Source organism: Mesoplodon densirostris, chromosome 16 (assembly GCF_025265405.1).
Source record: "Mesoplodon densirostris isolate mMesDen1 chromosome 16, mMesDen1 primary haplotype, whole genome shotgun sequence".
NCBI lineage: Eukaryota > Metazoa > Chordata > Mammalia > Artiodactyla > Ziphiidae > Mesoplodon > Mesoplodon densirostris.
In genome coordinates, this window is record NC_082676.1 from 18163738 (window position 1) to 18185441 (window position 21704).

Consider the following 21704-nt stretch of genomic DNA (forward strand, 5'->3'; position numbering starts at 1 on the left):
AAGGTAGATGTGCAAATAATGGAGATACTGAGGGCCAGGCGACCTCAATGCTGTTGAAGAATCTGTGGCCGAGGGTCCAAAGCTGGGAGAGGCTGGAAAGGCAAGATATTGATATTTAGATAATAAGATGCTCGAAGCTTCAGTAATGGAACCCTGCTATGGGATAATATGGCTCTGGGTGTGACTGTGTTGGCAGTGATGGTAGATGGATGGTAATGGATTCAAGGTGAAGCCAAGTATCTTAAAGAACAAAGAGGCCAGGCTGTGGATGGTAGGGCTGTCTAAGGAGATGTAGTTCTTATAATGCTAAACTTCCCACCCTGAGGAACTGGTGAGGCCCTTCACAAGAGCACCAGTGGCTCTGCGTGTTGCTTCTCCTGGGTCTCACTTTTTCTCCCACTTGTTTTCAGCTGACCTTCACTTCTCACACTGTTCTGGGCCCTGTGACCGTTTGCATCACTGCTTTGCCTCAGATCTTGCACAGCTGATAACGGATGTCTCTCAGTTTCTCTATCTGCCATTACCCAGAGGTCAGACTTTCAAGTTGGCCTCCATCAAGTGCATTTCCCTAGCCCAACCTCTTGATGTTCTTCTGAGCTAGTGCGTGGATCTGTGCCACGTTAGAATCCAAGGGGGTTTCCTCTCATCCAAAAAGCATTCTGCACGATGCTCGCTCCTGCTGCCTGCGGGTGCTCAGACTTGCCTCCTTTCACCCGCAGTGAGAGAGGTGATCCTGAAAGCCCTGGCTTTTTAGTAGGAATAGAACTACTTAAAGGTTAGAGTCTCCAACCATTAGGCAGAAGAAATTTGTACTTACCCCCTTTCACAGTACAACCCATCCTTTTCGTGCCTGGCCACAGCTGCTTGGGGTTTGCTGTTTAACTAGTGCATTTATACTTGGGTGTAGGCTCACCAAGCAACTTATAAAGGTTATAAATGTATTAAGTAAATATTCATGGCCAGGGCAAAGGGTAGCAGCCCCAGTAGCACAAGGAGGGGTCAAAGGCAAAACTTCAGACCTACATAGTCCGATCCTGTAGCCACAGCTATGTGAGGCTATTTAAATTTAAATTAATTAGAATTAAAGAAAATTAAAACTTCAGTTCATTAGTTGCACTATCCCCATTTCAAGTCCTCAGTTGGCAGATGTGGCTAGTGGTTACCATATTGAACAGCACTTCCATCATCACAGAAAATTCTATTTGACTGCATTGCTCTAGACTCTGGGAGGGCTGATAGAAAGAGGTCAGGGTCCATATTTGGTTTCAAACAGGCTATTATATTAATGTAGGCACTTGAAGCCATAGGTAAAGGCCAGGAATCCTGTCATGAGAAATAAGAAATATAATGGGGGCTTCAAAGGCAGAAAATATAAATCTCACCAAAAGCCAGAGGAGACCTTTGACTGGGCTGACTTGCTGCTGAGACCCTGACCTACTGAACTGGATTTCCCTAATTCCATTGCATCACCCTTGCCTGGGATAAAGTCTGGGAAATGGTTTAACCCCAGAGTTTTCAAACTTTATCGACTATCAGAATCACCAAGAGACCTAGTAAATATGGAGACCCCTGGCCATCCCTAGGGGTAATGAAATCGGTCCTGAGAATCTGCATTTTGAACAGGCTCCCAGATGATGATGATCCTGCTGGTCTTGAACCACGGCTTGAGTGCCACTGGTTTAGCCTATAGGTAGACTCAGGTTTGGAGAAAAGAGACTGTAACAGGAAACCAAGAATTCTCCTCTATGGTGCCAGTTGTTTGTTCATTCTCATATGGGGAAGCAATTCTTTTACATCTTATTGTAGAGTTGCCCCTGTGGGTTTTACAGCTTTTGGAACTCTTGTGTCTTTTTTGGTGTATGTTTCAGCGTGCAGATCATCAGTTTTGGCTTGTAAGTTCTGAGCTAGGATTCCTGCCGGCTTATTTCTCTATCCCTGTCCACAAGGGGGCTAAAAACATACCCCTTTTTTCTTACGGTGACAACAATGACTGGTGTCTGAAATACATGTTGTGTTGTTGCACGCTGATAGCATATCTGAATATATCACTTCTGTGCAGATATTGGGGCTTAGGTAGAAGAGAGATGCTGGGTGAGACTGAGAGTCAGTCTCTGAACAAATCTGTATTCTTTCATGGAAGGCTGGAGCAGCCTGGGAGAAACAAATCCATTTCCAACTTTCACTCTATAAAAAGTTCCATATTTTCTTAGATCAGACAAAATATATTGAGTGCCAGAATGCTGCAGCGATATGGGCGCGTCACTCAGCTGGCTTGGGATCTGTATGCATTGTCCCCCCGGGCCAGTTTTGATTATGTTCTTTTTCCTTTTACTGCAGTCAGCAAATCTGAATTTGCTATTGTGGGGAGAGCAGGAAGAAGAGAAAAAATAAATGAAGGTTTCTAACCTTCAGAAAGCTCAGAGGTTCAGTCTGAATAAGCACAAAAACTTTTCCATGTGCCTCTGAATTCCTTGAATTTGCAGAACTGCTCAGAATCCCAAGAGAACTACCTTCCACAGAGGATTCAGGCCCCACTTTGAGCTAAAAGGCAGAGCTGAAGTTAAGAGAGAGGGTCAGAATTAGGGAAAGTGGGAATAGGAATCAGTGGGGGAAAAACAGGAGTTTGGTCCCCATCCAGGCTGTTTCAGCCTATTGTTCAGTTTCTTCACTTCAAAGCCATCTGCTCCCCACGGCTCTCAGATAACGTCTCCCCTGCCAGGACACCCTTTTCCTGCTTAATTGAAATTAGTTTCCAAGAATAGTTGTCCAAAGCAGTTGCCAATGGTGGGAATGTTTTGAAAGTCACAATAGGAGTTGAAGTTTTGGGTTGCAGATGTCTACACATGAGCCAGATGTTCAAAAGGCATCACGTGGTCTGCAACAGCCTTCACATTTCCAAAGCCAGGAGTTCTCTCATTGGCCCCTGTGACTCACAAATGGCTCCTTTGAAACTGTCACCATCTCTCCATTTGAGGACCGGTAATACCACCAGTGTGAAGGGAAACAATCACTTCCATTCAGGTTTACAGCAATGTGTTTCCCAGGCTTAATTATACCACAGGTATATAAATTACAGAAACATGCTAATGCTCCCATGATTAAAATTATAGAGTGCCTAATTGAAAAAGCATAAACTAAATTGAAGAATTCCTAATTATAGTTTGCTTTGAGGTGTTAATTTCCTCCATAACGAATGCGTAATTTCTTGGAACCTAAACAGGTAGCCTCTCGTGTCAGCACATAGGCTGCAGGCAGATGGGCTAGGGTTGTAATCTTTCAGTTCAGCAAGTTGACAAGGGAGGCTTAGTTCAGGGGGGAGAGCATTGAACGGGAGCTTGGGGAGGTGGTAGAACTGGTGAAGGTGACACACCAAGGTCTCCCTAGTGGGCATCTGGACCAAGGGAAGATGAGGAGCCCTTGGAAAACGTTTTCCACCTGCTTTTCTCTTCCTTCTCCAAAGTCTCAACACGTATCCCAGTTAGTTGTTTGTGCCTGTAAGACAGTGGTTCTCAAACTTTGGTCCTGGACCAATGTTATTATCTGAGAATTTGTTAGAAATGCAAATACTCAGGCCCTTTCCCCTGACCTGCTGAATCACAAGCTCTGGGGATGGAGCCCATCTGGCTGTTTTAACAAGGCCTCCAGAAGATTCTGATACATGCCAGAGTTTGAGAAGCACAATTCTGAGGAGTTGGGTGCCAGATAGCCAAAGTCACATCCAGCTGAGCTTTCTTGAGCTCCTTCTCTGGATCAGAACCTGTGATTGGTGACTTCCCAAGCATCATTTCATTTTATACCCTCAACATCACACTGAAGTAGACAAAACTGCTCCCCCTTTCTCAGGTGAGAAAACTGAGATCCAGAGAAGTTGGCTTGCACAGCTCATATCTTTGAGAGCTGTAGGCCTTGTCTGTAAGCTTTTATGGAGACTCAGATGCATTACATTGTCCCTTTTTTTCATTGTTGTTACATAGTTTTCATCAATATCTTTACTGATCAGTGGGTTTTCGAAGCAGTGTAGAGCTGGAGGCTGAACCACTGCTGAGAATGACTTCCAGGTGAGCCACGACTTTGCTAATGTTGAGTCTGATTGTAGGACGAGGAAGGGGGCTCCTAAGTATTTGTAATAATTGCTATTAATGGCATAGATTGTTAGTATGCATTCTTTCTGAATAGTGATGTGAATTCTAAGTATAAAAGGCCACAGCTCAAAAAGATACTCCTTGATTTTTGGAAGGAACTCCCCTTGTATAGTGATCCAAGCAGCTGTGAGCCCCCTTTTAGGGACTTTGGGGACCAGACGAAGTAAGACATACTCTATCTCCATCTCCTCTTTGCAGACATCTTGGTTTTCTCAGGTTCCTGTTTTCTACTCTAAACACATCAGGGACTCTGTGTGTGTGTGTGTGTGTGTGTGTGTGTGTATTTGCCTGTGGTAGGTTTTAGCCAATCCATAGCCATCTGAAACAATAAACTTAATGTTTGAGGTTTATATCACTCCATCAGGTTTTTGTGCAGTTCTTAGCCATTCCCATATGGTTGAAAATTTGGGTCATTTCCAGTTATTTGTTGTTATAAATAACCCAGCAATAAATATATTTATTCATGCTTTTCTTTTGGTATTGTATTTTTAGATAGGAAAAAGTCCCCACGAGTGGAATTACTGAAATGAGTAAAATGGAACTAAAATATATTGAGTGCCTACACTTATATGTCAGGCACTGACAGCCAATTCATATATATTAACCTTTTTCATTCTTTAATTAAAAAAACCTCAAAGTAACAAGCGCACATAATTGGGAAATCACATAGTCAAACCATTCTCTGCTCCACATTTTTAAATCCCCTAGTCCTGTGCCCCAGAGGCAACTGCATTTTAATTCTTTGCCATTTCTTCTGGGAATTGGCAATGTCGCTACATAATGTGCTATTTTAAAGTTACTGATTACCGACATTATCTGTTTACTTCCTGCTATTATAAATGAGAATTTGTCTGTCTTGAATCATCCAGCTTCCCAATGTAGTTATACCACTAGTTTTAGTTAAATAAATATACAGTAGCTAATTTTATAATTTGACAAAAGCAGGCTACTTCAGTGCCAAGTGATATACTATTTTTATTGTAGTATTGTATGATTAACTTAAAGCTCACTATGTACTAGACACTATTTTAAGTCCTTTATCTATATTAACTCGGTTAATTCTCATCAAAACTCTATGAGGTAACAGCAAATTGTATCCCTGTTTTATGATGGGAAACTGAAGCACTGAAAGGTTAAATAACTTCCCAAGATCATGCAGCTAGTAAGTTGCTAATCTGGGATTTGAACATGACAGTCTGGCTCTAAAGCCTGACTCTTAACCACTATGTTATACTTCCTCTCATTATTCTTCCTGTTTTGTGCAGTGTGTTTTTTAAAATTCATCATAGAATGTACAAGTATTCTATTTTATGCAGGCAATATCTTTATTATACTATTAATACATTTTTCTTCCAACAGAGCTCTACCATTTCAGATTTACTATTAAATACTCTTTTTTTCTTTGATTTTCTTGGTGTTTTTTTGGTCATTTTGTTCTGTTTTCTGGAAAAATAACCAACCTTGTCTAGCATTTGTTTAAAACTTCAGCAATCATGGCTTTTCCTTTTAAGAGCTATTTACTGTTGTCTGATTTTATTTTTCTCATATTTTTCTCACTTCTTGTTTTTGGAAGCAGTCATTTCTTTTCTGAGGATAATGTTTTGATTTGGAGAGTGATAAAGGTTTTGCTGACTCCTATATTATCTCTGTTTCCTCTGGAGTCATTTTTTCCCCATTTGAATTGACTACTCTCTTTCATAGTGGGGCATTTCTCACCTAACTGGTGAGCTTCGGTAGTCAGTGTTTAAAAGTAAGGTGTTGTAAAAGTTGACCAGAAGTGCTGTTTTGGGGGGATGAAGGCATTCAAACTCTCCAGGGATGAAACCTCCTATCTCCTGCCTGAGGGGTAGGGGGTAGATACGTAGAGGTCCATGTTCCAGGGTTTGATGGTTTCAGGTATAGACTTTTGATCAACACCCCTATTTTCAGCCCCACATTTCACTTTCACATCCTCCACATTTTATTGCCACAAGACCAAAGTCTCACTTGAGATCCATTGGGCAGATCAACTCCATTTTTATTCACATCTCTTTATGATTTGACTTTCTTTATCCTGCCACAACAGATAGCACTCTTCTGACCATTTTCAATCTTCCAGAATTTTGCTGAACCCTCTCATCCACTAACAGCCCCTCTCCTGTTCTTTTTTTCCTTGCAGATTTATATGCTTTTTCATCTTTTACCATCATGTTAGTGGGGTCTCAGGAGAGAGAGGAGGTAAATGGAGTGCATTAAATTTTCCACTTTTAACTAGAAGTTTACTTACATTATTATCTAATCCAGTTCTCCCAATAATCATTTATGGGGCATTATTATTGTCTTCAGATTTCCAATATCATTTAAATATTTAAAGGAAGGTCATACAACTGGTAAGATTCAGAGCCAAAATTCAAATTTGATGCAGATTTTTAGAATCTATGCTCTTTCTGCTTCCAGGTCATAAAGGTGTTTATGAGTCTTGAAAGCCTTTGCCAAATTATTTCCCCAATTTGATGAATCAATTTACAGTGCTGCTGGAATTGTATAATCCTACGTGTTCTACCATAACTTCACTGAGATGGCATATTATAATTTACATTTACTTTGATAATTTAATGGGTTTTAAATGGGAACATATCATTTTGATCTGAATTTCTTGGTGTACTGGCAAAGCAGAATTTTTTCCCTGTGTTTTATACTGTTGACGTTTCTTTTTTGTGAGCTATCTTTTTAACATTCTTTAACCGTTTACCTATAGCAGTGACAGTGGTCCTTGACCAGAGTTAATTTGCCCCCAGAGGCAATGTCTGGAGATAACTTTGGTTGTTACAACTTGGGACTAGGGGCTGCTGCTGGCATCTAGTTAGTGAATTGAGACCAGGGGTCCTGCTAAACATCCTACAATGTAGAGGACAGCCCCCTACAACAAAGATCATCCAGCTAAAATTCTAATAGTGCCAAGAGTGAGAAACCCTTGAGGATCTTGATAGCGCTTCTGTTTTTTTTTTTTTTCAATGTATTATTAGATCAGAGATTCTCAATCTTTCTGGCCCCAAGACCCCTTTACATTGTTAAAAAAATAATGAAGTCCCAGAGAGCTTTTGTTCATGTGGCTTTTGTCTAAGAATATCAATATGCTCTATTAGAAATTAAAGCTACATTTTAAACATACTACATTTTAAAAAAATAATAGTAAACTCATTACATATTAATATAAACAATGTATATTTTTTAAAACAATCAAATTAGGGAGAAGAGGTGCACTGTTCACATTTTTGCAAATATTTTTAATATTTTTAAGACTGACTTGTAAAAGATAACTGGATTTAATATTTTTAAGACTGGCTTGTAGAAGATAACTGGATTCTCATATCAGTTATGTATCAATTTATGTTGCCCATTGAATGGATATTTTATCCTTGATATTTTGTCCTTATTCTGTAACATTATACATTGGTCATTTGAAAAAATTGACTGAACCATAGAAATCATCCAAATGTTGACACATTTCATTATACAACATCAAAGTATTATATTTGCTAATATCACCACCAAATCTCATCAGTAAAGTTTTCAAGTATTGGGAACCTAAGTTCATAGTGACAGACAAGAAGTTTTCCAAACTATAATTCTTACCGGAAGCTCAATTATGAACAAATACCATCAGTGTCCCTTAAAGTGACAGATAAAATTCATTTATTTTGGAGGTGTTTATCAAATATCCAAATGTTAATAACCACAATTTGTTAGTTATTTTTTCAAGAAAAAAAAATGGTGCTTCATTAAAAATGTGACTAGTTTAGCATGTAACTCAAACAATCACAGAAATGTTTTTCCTTAAGAAACCATAGTACTTCAGTAAGCAGAAGACATGATTTAGGCTTACTTCCTATTGTGTCACATGAATATTAAAAAGCTGTATACTCAAAGGTTGAAATGAACACTTTTTACTGGTTCATCCAGGACATTCTTAAGCAAAACTGGCATTTTTGTTTTTATATAGCAAATTTTTATGTGGTGGTGACAAATACAATGACAAGTACAGTTGGGTACTATACCACTGCTGGTAAAACCAGCAGTTTTACTCACTATTGCCTTTGCATTCAGTGCAAATATCAACAGAGTGGAAGAGGCAAATAAAGTTGTAGTATACTATTAAAATCATTTTGACATTGCAGAACCACTGAAAGGGTCATAGGACTTAAGCTTTTGTTCATTTGGGTTTTGTCTATCAATATCAGTATGCTCTATTAGAAATTAAAGCTACATTTTAAACATATGATGATTAAAAAAATAATAGTAAAGGCATTCACAGAGCACACTTTGAGAACTGCTAAATTAGATTGATTATATTGTATCCAAGGATCTCTTTGCCTCACATCACAAATTCAGGGCAAGGCTTCCACAGGAGGATCTCTGAAACGTGTTGTGTATAAGAATATCCAGTGAGCTTATTCAAAGTTCATATTTCCAAGCCCTACATCGAGAAATTCTTAGTAGGGCTCTGGAATTCACAGGCGATTCTGTTGTTAGATGGAGACCTGGCACCTACAGTTCTCCACACATAGGTGATTTGTATTCCTGCAAATAACCTCATCAGTGGGTTACATTTTCCCATAGGAAAAATCCTCTAATTGGTGTTACTATTCCTCTATAGCATTTATTTGCCCTATCTGGCACTAATATGCCAGTTATTATGATTAGTTTAATGGTTAATTAATAATCATTCCATTTAGCTTTTTAGAGCTTAGAAGGTCTTTTTGAGGACAATTGATTTCAGATGGTCTTACAAAAAAGTGCTCAGAGGGAGGAGATATGGGGATATATATATATATATGTATAACTGATTCACTTTGTTATAAAGCAGAAATTAACACACCACTGTAAAGCAATTATACCCCAATAAAGATGTTAAAATAAATAAATAAATAAAATAGGGAAAAAAAGTCCTCAGAGGATTTTCGCCACTTTCCTTTCATTAAGCAAATGTCTTTGTTGCAAGTAGAGAATCGAAGGCACCCTATTGATTACTGTTTTAAAAACAGCCACTGTAGCAGCTTCCTCTGTGAAAGCATCACTATGGGTTTTAATTGTGAAGTTTGGAGACTGACTCCCTATCAGAGCTAGCCTTGTTCAACTTTATTTTTTTTCTTTGCTCCTTTCACAACATAAAATGACTTTAGAAAACAACAGTGACATTTCAGCTGAGAACTTGGCAGGAGGGTAAAGGGGTTGCTTCCCAGGACATCTGAGGAAGAAGGCAGTATTGGGAGACCTGGGGTGAGGGAAACAGCCTGGATTTCCACTGCGGGACATAAAAAGCTTCAGAATGTTTATTAAAAAACAAAACAAAATAAGAAAGGAAGATTTTCAGTTCCCCAAAGTGTTTTTTTTTCACTTTATGGCTTTTCAAAATTTAATATGTAAATGTATTAACCTGAAATCTTTTAAAATGAAGATTCTGATTCAGTAGGTCTGGCCTGGGGCCTGAGATTCTGTGTTTCCAACACACTCCTAGGTGATGGGGATGCTGTTGGTTCCTGGACCAATGAGTAACAAGGTCTTACAGCATTCTGCTTCTCCTAGCAGTTGTTGATAGGCACTGTTTGCCCTAAACATTGTTTATTACTTAAGTCTATGTAAGCTGTTTTAAAGTTTCTGTTCAAATGAGCCATTAACATTAGCTAATAGAGCTATTATTGGTCAGTGGTGATTATAAATTCTTCTTTATACGTTAACTGTATCCTTGATGGATTGAAATGATACTTTGCAACATGCACCTGAAAAATAACACTCTGAAGTTAGGTAGGGGTGGAGTATATTTATTAAAAATTCCAAAGTCACATTACTCAGCCAGGTAGACGTGTATTCGGCATGGATCATGCCATGTCACCCATGTGCAGAAATCCATTTGTCAATTAAAGATATGATACTACAGCTAGTTGTAGTATATTATATTAAATGATCATTTTCAAAGTTCTTTCATATTCCTCATTATCTTTGGTCCTCATTCAGAATACCGAGGTAGTGAATATAAGTATGACTTTATTTTATCATTTCATTTAAAATAGTTTAATTTAGATTTCTGACAAAAACTATATAAGCTTATAGAAATTATAGAAAAAAAATTTTTAAGGAAAAAGTCATTATGATCCATCATAAAATATTAACATTTGGGATGGGTTTTTCTCAGTTTTCTTTACCAAATTAAAGAATTAAGTTGAACATAATTTTGGTCCTCCCTTACAATGCTGCATACTACTTTTGCCACGTATCATCATAGCTATTATCTTATCATTTTAACATTTTAATGATGTTTATTGGGTACGTCTTACTTTATTTCTCCAAACTGTCAACACGTCCTCTCCACGTTTATTGAACACTTCTTGCAGTACTGCTGACTTGTGATGCTCCCTCTGTGTGTTTGTGTGTGTGTGTTTGTGGGTGTCCCACTATATTCTCGGTTTGTCTGCACTGTTCCATTAGGTCTTTCTCTGAATTGATCACTGTGTCTGCACCACCCATTTTAATTATAGCTTTACAAAACATTTTAATATCTGGTCCTCCTCATGATTCTTATTGTTCCAACTGTTCTTAGCTATTTTCACCCTCTTCTGTTTTCCTGTGAATTTTAAAATCACTTTGTCATGTTCCCTAAATAATCCCCAATGGAATTTAGTTTTACTTGATTTAAAACTCTTCCTTAATCCGAAATGGTTCCATGAGCATGAATTTTTCCACACTGAAAGAGGGCAAGCCTCTCCACCCAAGGCTTCACTATTTCTCAGGAAATCTGCCTCGATTCCTCCACGTAGATGACCTCAAGAGCTACTTTGTTAACACTGGTATTTTCTGTTATCTTCCCACCATTATGTCTGCTAACTGGGTTTTGCTGGTACTTAGGGAAACCTTGTGTGACAGTGTGTGTGTGTTATCCATCTCATTTGCTGAAGCCTCTTGTGAGTTTCTTTAATTAAATTTTAGTATCTAGTTAACCAGTCTAAAAATCACATCATCTGTGAATAATGAACATTTTATATCCTCCTTTACAGCTGTCATATCTCTTATTTTGGTTTTATGTTTTGTTGCATCGGGTAGAGCGTTTTGGGCAAATGTTTAGGTAGAGCTTTGTGTTACTGCAATCTCCAAGAGTTATCCTCCAGTAAATGTTTCTTATGTGTGATGTTAGTGGTAGGTTTGAAATAGCTATTTTTCAACATCATAATAAAAAATATCTCTATTGCATCATTTATCTTTGTGCCTTTTAAAACCAGAAAGGGATATTACATTTTATCAAACGCCTTTTTAGCATCTATCCATATGATCATATTGGTTTTCTACTTGGACTTATTTTTGTGTTATCTTCCTAGATTTTTTTTTATTACTAAATCTGTCTGTGTACCTGAGGTAAATGACCTGTTTATGGGGAACCAGTTTAATAGCATATTAAAAGAATAATTGGTAACAATTTGAGACTCTCTCCCTCTTTTTCTGTCTTATGTAATGGCTTACATAACATGGAAATTATCAGTTGTTGAAAGATTGAAAGAAATCATTGGAAAAGCCATCTGGCTCCAGTGTTGTTTATTCTAATTTTCTTTTTTATGGAATGCTTAATTAATTTATTGTCTTTCTTTTTTGTTTAATAATGGCTTTTCAGATTCTGAAAACAGGTTTTGTCCTATCCCATAGACATTAAACATCATTGTTCTCATTGTAATAGTTCTAAGGTATATGAAATTGTGGTTTTGATTTCCTATTTGATATGAGAGTTACTTAGGAAAGTTCTTATTCTCCCCAATTGGAAGTTTTTCTTTGTTTAGAATTTTGGTTTAATAACATGTGGTTCCATCTCATTATACAGAGGTAATATAGTGTATACCTTTCCATATACAGAGAATTTATTGATTTTTGTGACTGCCCCTTGACATTTTGATCCTCCATCCCAAATATGATCACTTAAGTATTAAAATATTATTTCCTTCTCTATCGTATTTTCTGGGAGTAGCTTTCATAATTTTTTGTTTTATTTTTATTCATAAATTCAGACATTTCAAATGTATACATACACAGCCTTTTTCTTTTCTCTTTTGTGAGTTGTTCTGTTGTTAAGCTGAAAAAGATTTTTGCCGCTCCAGATTATTTTTTTTCGAACTTCAAATCTACAGGCTGTTACAAGAATGGCACAATAAACATCCCTATATCCTTCTCCCAAATCCACCAGTTGTAAATATTTTGTCAATTTACTTAATGTCTCTTCTCCTGATCTCTGAAATGCTTGCTAGGTTAGTTGTAGTAATCATGACTCTTTAAAGCCTCCAGTTTGTATATCCTCAGAAAAAGGTCAGCCTTCTACATATCCACAGTGCAGTCATTACACTCAGGAAATTGAGTGCAGTATCCAATCAAGAATCACACATTGCATTTGACTGCCATAGTCATCTTGAAATTTGTCAGTAAACAAATTAAATTTTGAACTGTTTGAATATAATGTGGTTTGTCATATATGGTGAAGTCTTAAATTTGGTGCTTTTTTTTCTCATAATTATGGAATTTCCCCAACACTATTTATTGATAAAATTTTCTCTTTTCCATTGCCTTGCCTTGCTTCTATTTCTATATATAAAATTCGCACACACACATACACATACACACACACCCCCCCACACACCCCTCTTCCGTTTTCTTTTAATCGTACTCCAATACCCATGGTTTAATTATTTTAACTTCATAATAGCCTCTAATATCTAGTAGTGGTTTTTCACTCACATTCCTCTGTTTAAAAATAAGTGCTGGACTATATTTCCTATTTTAAACAAACAAACCAAAATAATCCCATTGACATTGTTAGAATTTCAAAATTGAGGTCATCTACATCTTTGGGGCTTCAAATTGTCACCTAGCTGACCTCCTATTTTATACTATTTGCTTTTTCCCAAAGAAAAAAACATCAATTTGGCAAGAATTGACATCTTTACAATATGTGATGCTTTTATCCAGGGCTTTAGCGTTTCTGTCCATTTATTCATCTTTAGGTCAGCACAATTATTTAACACCCACTGTGCCAAGCCCTGTGCTAGGGACTGGACATATTCTCTTATATCACTCAGCAGAGGTATTTTTTTTCTTTTCCTTTCCCAAGTCAGGCCTGTACATGTCTTATTTGTGTTATCCTTAGCTATTTTTTAAAGGATTCTATTCTAAAAGGGTTTTTCCCTTACCTCTTCTAGCTTGTTTTTCATGCTGTACAGTTTATTTATCTCTATCTTCTATCAAACCACTTTACTGAATTCTTTTATTAATTTTAAAAGTCTTTCACTTGATTCTCTTCAACATATTAGGTCACAGTCATATTATCTACAAATGATGATAAATTGCTTTCCTCTCTAAAATGTATATCTCTTCTGTTTTGTGTCTTATTGCATTGGCCAGAATTATCCCATTTTAGATACAAGTTCTAGAGGTGAAATGACTTGCTCAGCATGTCAGACAGAGCTAGTGAGTGGTAAAGCCAGAACTAAAACCTCAACCTTGCTTTTTTGGTGCAGTAAAGGTCACTAAAATAAGGCCATCCATCTAAATATAACTGGCCCCATATCTATCCAGTTGCTTTTTCCTAAAAGGAAGGTTGACATTTGCAGTGCTTACAGTCCTCTCTTTAAATGACTTAACCTCTTATGTGCATACACACACACACACACACACACACACACACACACACAGAGCGGGCATGATGATGATAAATGATATGGAGAAAAATTAAGCAGTGAGGGCTTCCCTGGTGGTGCAGTGGTTGAGAGTCCGCCTGCCGATGCAGGGGACACGGGCTTGTGCCCTGGTCCGGGAGGATCCCACATGCCACGGAGCGGCTGAGCCCGTGAGCCATGGCCGCTGAGCCTGCGCGTCCGGAGCCTGTGCTTGTAATGGGAGAGGCCACAACAGTGAGAGGCCCGCGTACCGCAAAAAAAAAAAAAAAAAAAATTAAACAGTGAAGTGTAACAGGGTATAATGTGGTTGGAGTTACAGTTTTATTTTATTTTTTTAATATATAATTTTAAATTTATTTATTTATTTATTTTGGTTGCACTGGGTCTTAGTTGCAACATGCGGGATCTTTGTTGCAGCACGTGGGATCTTTAGTTGCAGCATGTGGGATCTTTTAGCTGCGGCATGCATGCGGGATCTAGTTCCCCGACCTGAGATCAAACCTGGGCCCTCTGCGTTGGGAGCACGGAGTCTTACCCACCAGACCACCAGGGATGTCCCAAGGTTGCTATTTTAAATACAGCGATCGTGTAAGACTTCTCCAGCAGAGGTGAAGAAGCAAGTCTTCCAAGGGTTATATATATCTGAGGGAAGAGCATTCCAGGCATCAAGGATAGTAAATGTGATGGCCTTGAGATGGGAACATACCTATAGGGTATTCAAAGGACAGCAAAAAGGCCTCATAACAGAGGGCCTTGGAGACACTGTAAAGATGCTGCCTTTTACTCTACACAAGGTGGGAGGCATAGCAGGGCTTTGAGCACAAGAGTGTCATGACCTGAGTCATGTTTTTAAAGGGTCACTCCAGCTACTGTTTTGAGATTGCTGGGGGCAAGATTGGAAGCAGGAAGACCAGTTGGTAGGCTATGGCAATAATCCAATCAAGAGATCATGGGGGCTTGATAGGGTAGTAGCTGTGGAGGTGATGGAAGTGGTCAGATTCTGGATATGTATTGAAATTAGAACCACAGGAGTTGCTTATGTACAGTATTGTGAATGAGAGAGGACCAGTGATTAAGAGAAAATACATGAGGGCTAAGTCTTCTGCATTATGGTTTACAATATATCTCCACCTCAGTAAGTACATGCTCAATTAAAGCTAGTTATACTTCTTTTAAATATTTGAGAAGAAGATATGGCACTCTAGCCATCATCAGATGGTTGTCTGGTTTCTCCTTTTAAGGTTTCTTTTGATTTTATCTGATAATAATTAAAACTTAATTTGAACTCTTCAGTTGAATTGTTATGGCCCCTTTACACAGCATATGTTTCTTCCTTTAAATTTCTACTCAAAATCCACTTTTGTTAAATTTATTAAGTGCAGTTCAACCACAGGAGAAGAGTCCAAATGGAAAACAAGGCAAATCTTTGTGGTCTAATTTGATAACACTGTAATAATAATGCATGCAGCAGTTGTTTTGGCTCCAGCCAACTTTTAGAAAAAGCACTCTACTCTGTAGAAAGAATGCTCTAGACACACTATCTCATTTAACCCTCACACTATCCTGTAAGCACCCCTCTTCTCAGGATCCTTCCCTGGCTAAGTTCCTCCTTTTGCCCTCCCCATATTGAATTATACTGAACAGTTAATATCTGTCTCCCCCATCTCAGTTCTGAGCTCCCAGTGCCCAGGGGCCATATTACATTCAAATTTTAACCTGCTACACTGTAGTCATACAATAAATATCTGATGAATACATGATTAAGTACATGAAAGACAGAGTGGGCAGTAGATCACACAGCTAGTCAGAAGCCAGGGAAAGATGCACATGCACATATTCTGATGCTAAACTGCAAATGTATTCCTCTCCCCATTTCCTTGCCTCCTCTAATGGCTATTGTGACTAAGCAAATCGTGAACAAAAACAGGAATTCCCAGAGCCTTGGAGTAAAGGTTGGCTAACTAAGACATATCATTGTAAATTTCAGTTTTATAGTTCCAAGTGACCTTTAATGTGCAAAATGTAATTGCAAAGCTAGATTCTGTTGGGGATTACTAAGCTCACACTTGTTTCTTAGCCCATCTTGAACAATAATGCCAAAAGTTTATCATAGCATTTCTGTATTGAAATGTGTGCATCATTGAATACTAAAGCACAGACTCTTTGGAAGGGAGAAAGAACATCCAAGATTGCTCAGTCCATTTCCCTCATTTCTTTAAAAGCTTTATTGAGGTATAATTTGCATAACATAAAATTCAGTCAGTTTTAAGTGTACAATTCAGTGATTTTCAGTAAATTTGTAGGATTGTGCAACCATCACCACGGTCCCATTTTAGAAAATTTTCATCACACCATAAAATACCCTGTGCCTGAGTGCAATTGATTCCTGTTCACACCTGCAGTCCCAGGCAAACACTAATCTGATTAATGTCTCTATAAATTTGCATTTTCTTGACATTTCATGTGAATGGAATCATGCAGTATATAAAGTGTTTTTCATCTGGCTTCTGTCATTTAGCATAATATTTTTGACCCTCATCCATACTGTAGAGTATATTAGTAAATTGTTTCTTTTATTGCTGAATAATATTTCATTATATGGATATACCACATATTGTTTATCTGTTCACCACTTGATAGACATTTAGATTGTTTTAGTGTTTTGGCTATTATGAATAATACTGTTACTAACATTTGTACACAAGTTTATGTATAGACATACATAGATAAGTATTTATGAATGGAATAGCTGGATGAATGGTAGCTTTATGTTTGCCTTTTTAAGGAACTTCCAGACTATTTTCCAAAGTGACTGCACCATTTGACTTTCCCACAGCAATGTATGACAGTTCCATTTTTCCAATACCCTTGCCAACACTTACAATTGTCTGTCTTTCTACTGATAGCTGTTCTAAGTGGGGAGGGGGGTGGTTTCTCATTGTGTTTTTTTTTTAATTGTTGTTGCCTTATTTTCTTTTGCTCTTTTTTGGTTTTATTTAAAAAAATTTCTTTAATTGAAGTATAGTTGTTTTACAATATTATATTAGTTTCAGGTATACAGCATAGTGATTCAGTATTTTTACAGATTGTACTCCATTAAAAGTTATTATAAGATAATGGCTGTGATTCCTTATGCTGTACAATATATCCTTGTTGTTTATCTATTTTATACATAGTAATTTGTATGTCTTAACCCCAGACCCCTAATTGGCCCCTCCCCCCTTGCCTCTTCCCTTTGGTAACCACCAGTTTGTTTTCGTATCTGTGAGTCTGTTTCTGTTTCGCATATATATTCGTTTGTATCATTTTTTAGATTCCACATATAAGTTTGATTCCTTCTTTATATCTTTAGTTGTGGAAAATATTTTCTGCTAGTCTTCAGATCATTCTCATAGATAGCTACTCTGTAAATAGTTGTAATTTTGGTGTGCCCATGGGAGGAGCTGAGCTCAGGGTCTTCCGACACCACCATCTTGGCCACACCTCTTAAGGTTGACCATCTTTTCATGAGTTTATAAACCACTTGTATTTTATCGTTAGTGAAATGTCTAGTCAAATCTTTTGCCAATTTTTAAATTGGGTTGTTAGTGTTTTTATTATTGAGTTGTATTGTGTCATTATGTATGTTAGATATGTCATCATACCTTGCATACCTTGCATACCTTGCAAATATTTTCTCTCAGTATGTAGCTTGTCTTTTCAATAGTGTCTTTTTTTTTCTTTTTTTTTTTTTTTTTTTGCGGTATGCGGGCCTCTCACTGTTGTGGCCTCTCCCGTTGCGGAGCACAGGCTCCAGACGCGCAGGCTCAGCGGCCATGGCTCACGGGCCCTGCCACTCCACGGCATGTGGGATCTTCCCAGACCGGGGCACGAACCCGTGTCCCCAGCATCGGCAGGTGGACTCTCAACCACTGTGCCACCAGGGAAGCCCTAGGATAACTTTTATAAAAGGAGCATACACATTTGGCATACAGTTGGTGTTTTTAAAAGGCTCGGTCATCTCTCTTCACACATTAACACCTTCTTACAGTCCTTCTAAGTTGAAGGGAATGTGTGAGATCACTAGACAGGAGCTCAGAAGAATCACTGTTTATCTTGATTAGGGTTTCTGCATCCTGTCAGGTTGGGTTTCATGCTTATTTTCAATTTTAGTTCAATTTGGTCCATTTGAACAAGCATTCACTGATCATTATAGGTATCAGGCAACCTGCTGAGCAGTATGTGGATGGAGGAGAGTGATACAGAGATAACTAAGCCACAGCTTGCACTGCCTAAAAGGTCACAGTCTACACCTAGAAACAGCAGTTCCATGCTTATGTTATTGCCGTCCCAAGCAGATAGCCATTAATGAGCAGTGGAGGAGCGGAGTAGGCGGAAAGTCATTCAGATTTGGAGGATCTATACCGGCTTCATAGAGGAGATGAAAGATAGACTTCACCTTTAGAGAAAGGCTTCCCCAGGCAGAAGTTGAATGAGAGGGCATTGCAGATGGAGGAAGCACGAACTGGTGATGGCACAGGCTGTGATCCAAAGGAGGTTTGTGCAATAGCATAGGGTCTGCCGCAGCTGCAATGAGGGGTTTACCATAAGACTCTCTGAGGGGTAGACTAGAAGCCAGACACAAAGTGCCCCAAAGGTCAGGATGAGGAGTCTAGATTGCCTCGTTTGAATAATGGAGAGCCTATGAAACGTGCTTGAAGAGGGACAGTGTTTATGTTTAGGAAGGTCAGTGGATTGACTGGTGAGTTGATCCAATCAATTAGAGGCAAAGAGACTAGCTGAGTTCAGCTAAGAGGTGGGGAAGTGCCCAACCTCAACAATTTGGTGGGAGGAGAAAAAAAGGGAGGGGCAGGTTCAGATTGCTGATGTCAAGTCAACAGAGCTTGTTGATCAAAGCAGAGTGCAAACCAAGGATGCAGGAAATGAGAATGAGCCCCATATTCAAGATCTGGCCACTTGATGAGCAGTGTACCCTCACTAAGGGAAGAAATGTAGAAGGAGGAGCATATAGGTTTGTAGGGGTTGAAACTGAGTTGCATTTTTGGACCTATGCAGTGTGAGCTGGCTTTGGAACAACTAAATGGAAATCTATTTCTACAAAGCAGCGGGTTTATAAGTCTGAAGCTCAGGAGGGAGGTTTAAGTTGCAGACAGAAGTGACAATGATAAGTAAAAGTTCATCCCTCCAGGCAGTTGCTCATCTGCCTCTCCTCTTTCCTGTCCAGTGTTTATCAGCTGGTTGTCAAGGAAGAGCGACTTCAGAAGTCACGGAGGGCAGCTGACATCATTGAGTGCTTTTCGGTGCCGGTGAGCTATAGGAATGCCTCCAGCCTCGATTCTCTACACTACTTTGCTGCTGAATTGAAGCCTGCCAACCTGCCTGTCACCCAGCCATTCACAGTGGGTGACAACAAGACATACAATGGCTACTGGAACCCACCTCTTTCCCCTCTGAAAAGCTACAGCATCTACTTCCAGGCACTCAGCAAAGCAAATGGAGTAAGTATGGCCACATGGAGGCCATGTCTTGCCTTGTTTTTTCATTCTTAAGTGAGAAGGCAGCATGTTTTTAGAGCAGAAGTTGACAAACTAAGGCCCGTGGACCAAATCATCCTGACCCATTGAGTAAAGGGTTGTTGTTGTTTTTTTTGTTTTTTGTTTTGAATACAGTGACGCCTATCCATTTCCATGGTCTGTAACTGCTTTGATGCTACAGCAGTACACTTGAGTAGTTGAGACAGACTCTGTGCTGCATAAAGCCTAAAATATTTACTACATGGCCCTTTACAGAAAAAAATTCTGAGACCCCTGTATTAGAGGATAGAAAGGTGTTTCACTTGGGCAAATCGTGCAGATCTGAGTCTTAATTTCCTCATCTATAAAAGAACACCTATACATTTGATATCTATTAATGCACTAAACATGTTTTAGTTAATCAGTGACTGCTAACCCCTTTATCATTACCGTTAGTCACATTAAGAAGTATTTTTCTCCCAAAGACAAGGTAACCTTTTTGTGTCAAATATTGTTTTGGTTACTGAGGAGTGCCAGTCATAACATTACAAAATCACAGGGCTGTAAAGGATCTGAAAGGTCATCCAATATCTCCCTCCCTCCCCCTACATACAAAACAGTGCTTCAGTCAATATTACAATATCACAGTTAACTGATGTTAATGATTATTCTTGTTTTTAAATTGAAGCATAGTTGATTTACAATGTTGTGTTACTTTCTGGTGTACAGCAAAGTGATTCAGTTATATATACATATTCTTTTTCATTATGGTTTATTACAGGATATTGTAAATAGTTCCCTGCACTATACAGTAGTACCTTGTTGTTTATCTGTCTTACATATAGTAATGTATCTGCTAATCCCAAACTCCTCCAACCCCTTTCCTCTTTGGTAACCATAAATTTGTTTTCTATGTCTATGGGTCTATTTCTGTTTTGTAAATAAGTTGATTTGTATCACTTTTTTAGATTCCACATATAAGTAATATCATATGATATTTGTCTTTCTCTTTCTGACTTACTTCACTTAGTATGATAATCTCTAGGTCCATCCATGTTGCTGCAAATGGCATTATTTCATTCTTTTTTATGGCTGAGTAGTATTCCATTGTATATATATACATATATACCACATCTTCTTTATCCATTCAAATGATGAACATTTAGGTTGCTTCCATGTCTTGGCTATTGTAAATAGTGCTGCTATCAACATTAGGATGCAGGTATCTTTCTGAATTAAGGTTTTCTCTGGATATATGCCCAGGAGTGGGATTGTTGGATCATATGGCAACTCTATTTTTAGTTTTTTAAGGAACCTCCATACTGTTCTCCATAGTGGCTGCACCAATTTACATTCCCACAAACAGGGTAGGAGGGTTCCCTTTTCTCTACATGCTCTCCAGCATTTATTTGATGATGTTAGTGCTTATTCTTGAATACCTCCAATGACAGAGAACTCACTCCTTTATGTGGTAACTTTGCTGATCTTTGTGGAGGCTGTGGCTCTAAGAAAACTTTTTTTCAACTGACTTAAATATATCGTTTACTGTAGCTTCTACCCATTGCTCTTGATCCATACTTTTAGATCCCAATAGAACCAGTGCAATCACCTTCTCAGGTGGTATTTTTTTTCAGTTACGTAAGAACTTTTCCACCATTCACTTCCCCTCTATACACACAGACCCATCTGGTCTTATGTTCTGCAAGCTAGCTATCTTTAAGTTCCTCTTATACTCAAGTATTTTCCATCTAGGATGCTTTTGTGGACATGTTTTGTTTCAGGTTGCCATATTTCATTCAACAAATAGATAATGAACAGTGACGTTTGCTAGACCCGATAGTTCATATTAAGATTATGTGGTATGTGCCCTCGAAGAGCTTCTATAAATATAAGGGAATCTTATGTGCCATGTTCCACAGTGTCTCTGGAGAAGTGAGAGGCTCACTGGAGAAGGGAAAGCTGAGACAGAAGCAAGATTTGGTGAAGTTCTTACAGAACAGCCTGTGGCCAAGATAGTCTAGTCTGTCAGTGGCAGTCATTACCTTATGAGAAACCTGGATTGAGAAACTAATTAACATTTAAAATGTCCACATACCCATTTAGATTCCACATTGGTATTTCAGTTCTGCATCCATTACTGGTTCAAGCAACATTCCTCACAGAGAGTATAGAACTACAAAAAGAAGCCAGACCGCCTTCCACCTGTCCATCTGGTCTTACCTCTGCATGCAACACTCTGATGTATTGAGGAGGAAGACATAAAGATGGCCAGAAGCGTCTGGGAGCTCATCTTGTTCTTGGTTCTCTGCATCCCATATGAGCCAGTTTCTTGGTTCAGCACAACCCTGAGAAGGGATGGCTTT

General features: G+C 38.4%; 1 protein-coding gene across 1 annotated transcript in view; it reads left to right on the forward strand.

The window, feature by feature from the left end:
- PTPRT (protein tyrosine phosphatase receptor type T) overlaps positions 1-21704 on the forward strand; it is an 825916-nt gene that overhangs the window by 550934 nt on the left and 253278 nt on the right. The window contains exon 14 of the mRNA XM_060079174.1: positions 19053-19326. Coding sequence (XP_059935157.1) covers positions 19053-19326 — 274 coding nt within the window. The remainder of the gene's footprint in view (positions 1-19052; positions 19327-21704) is intronic.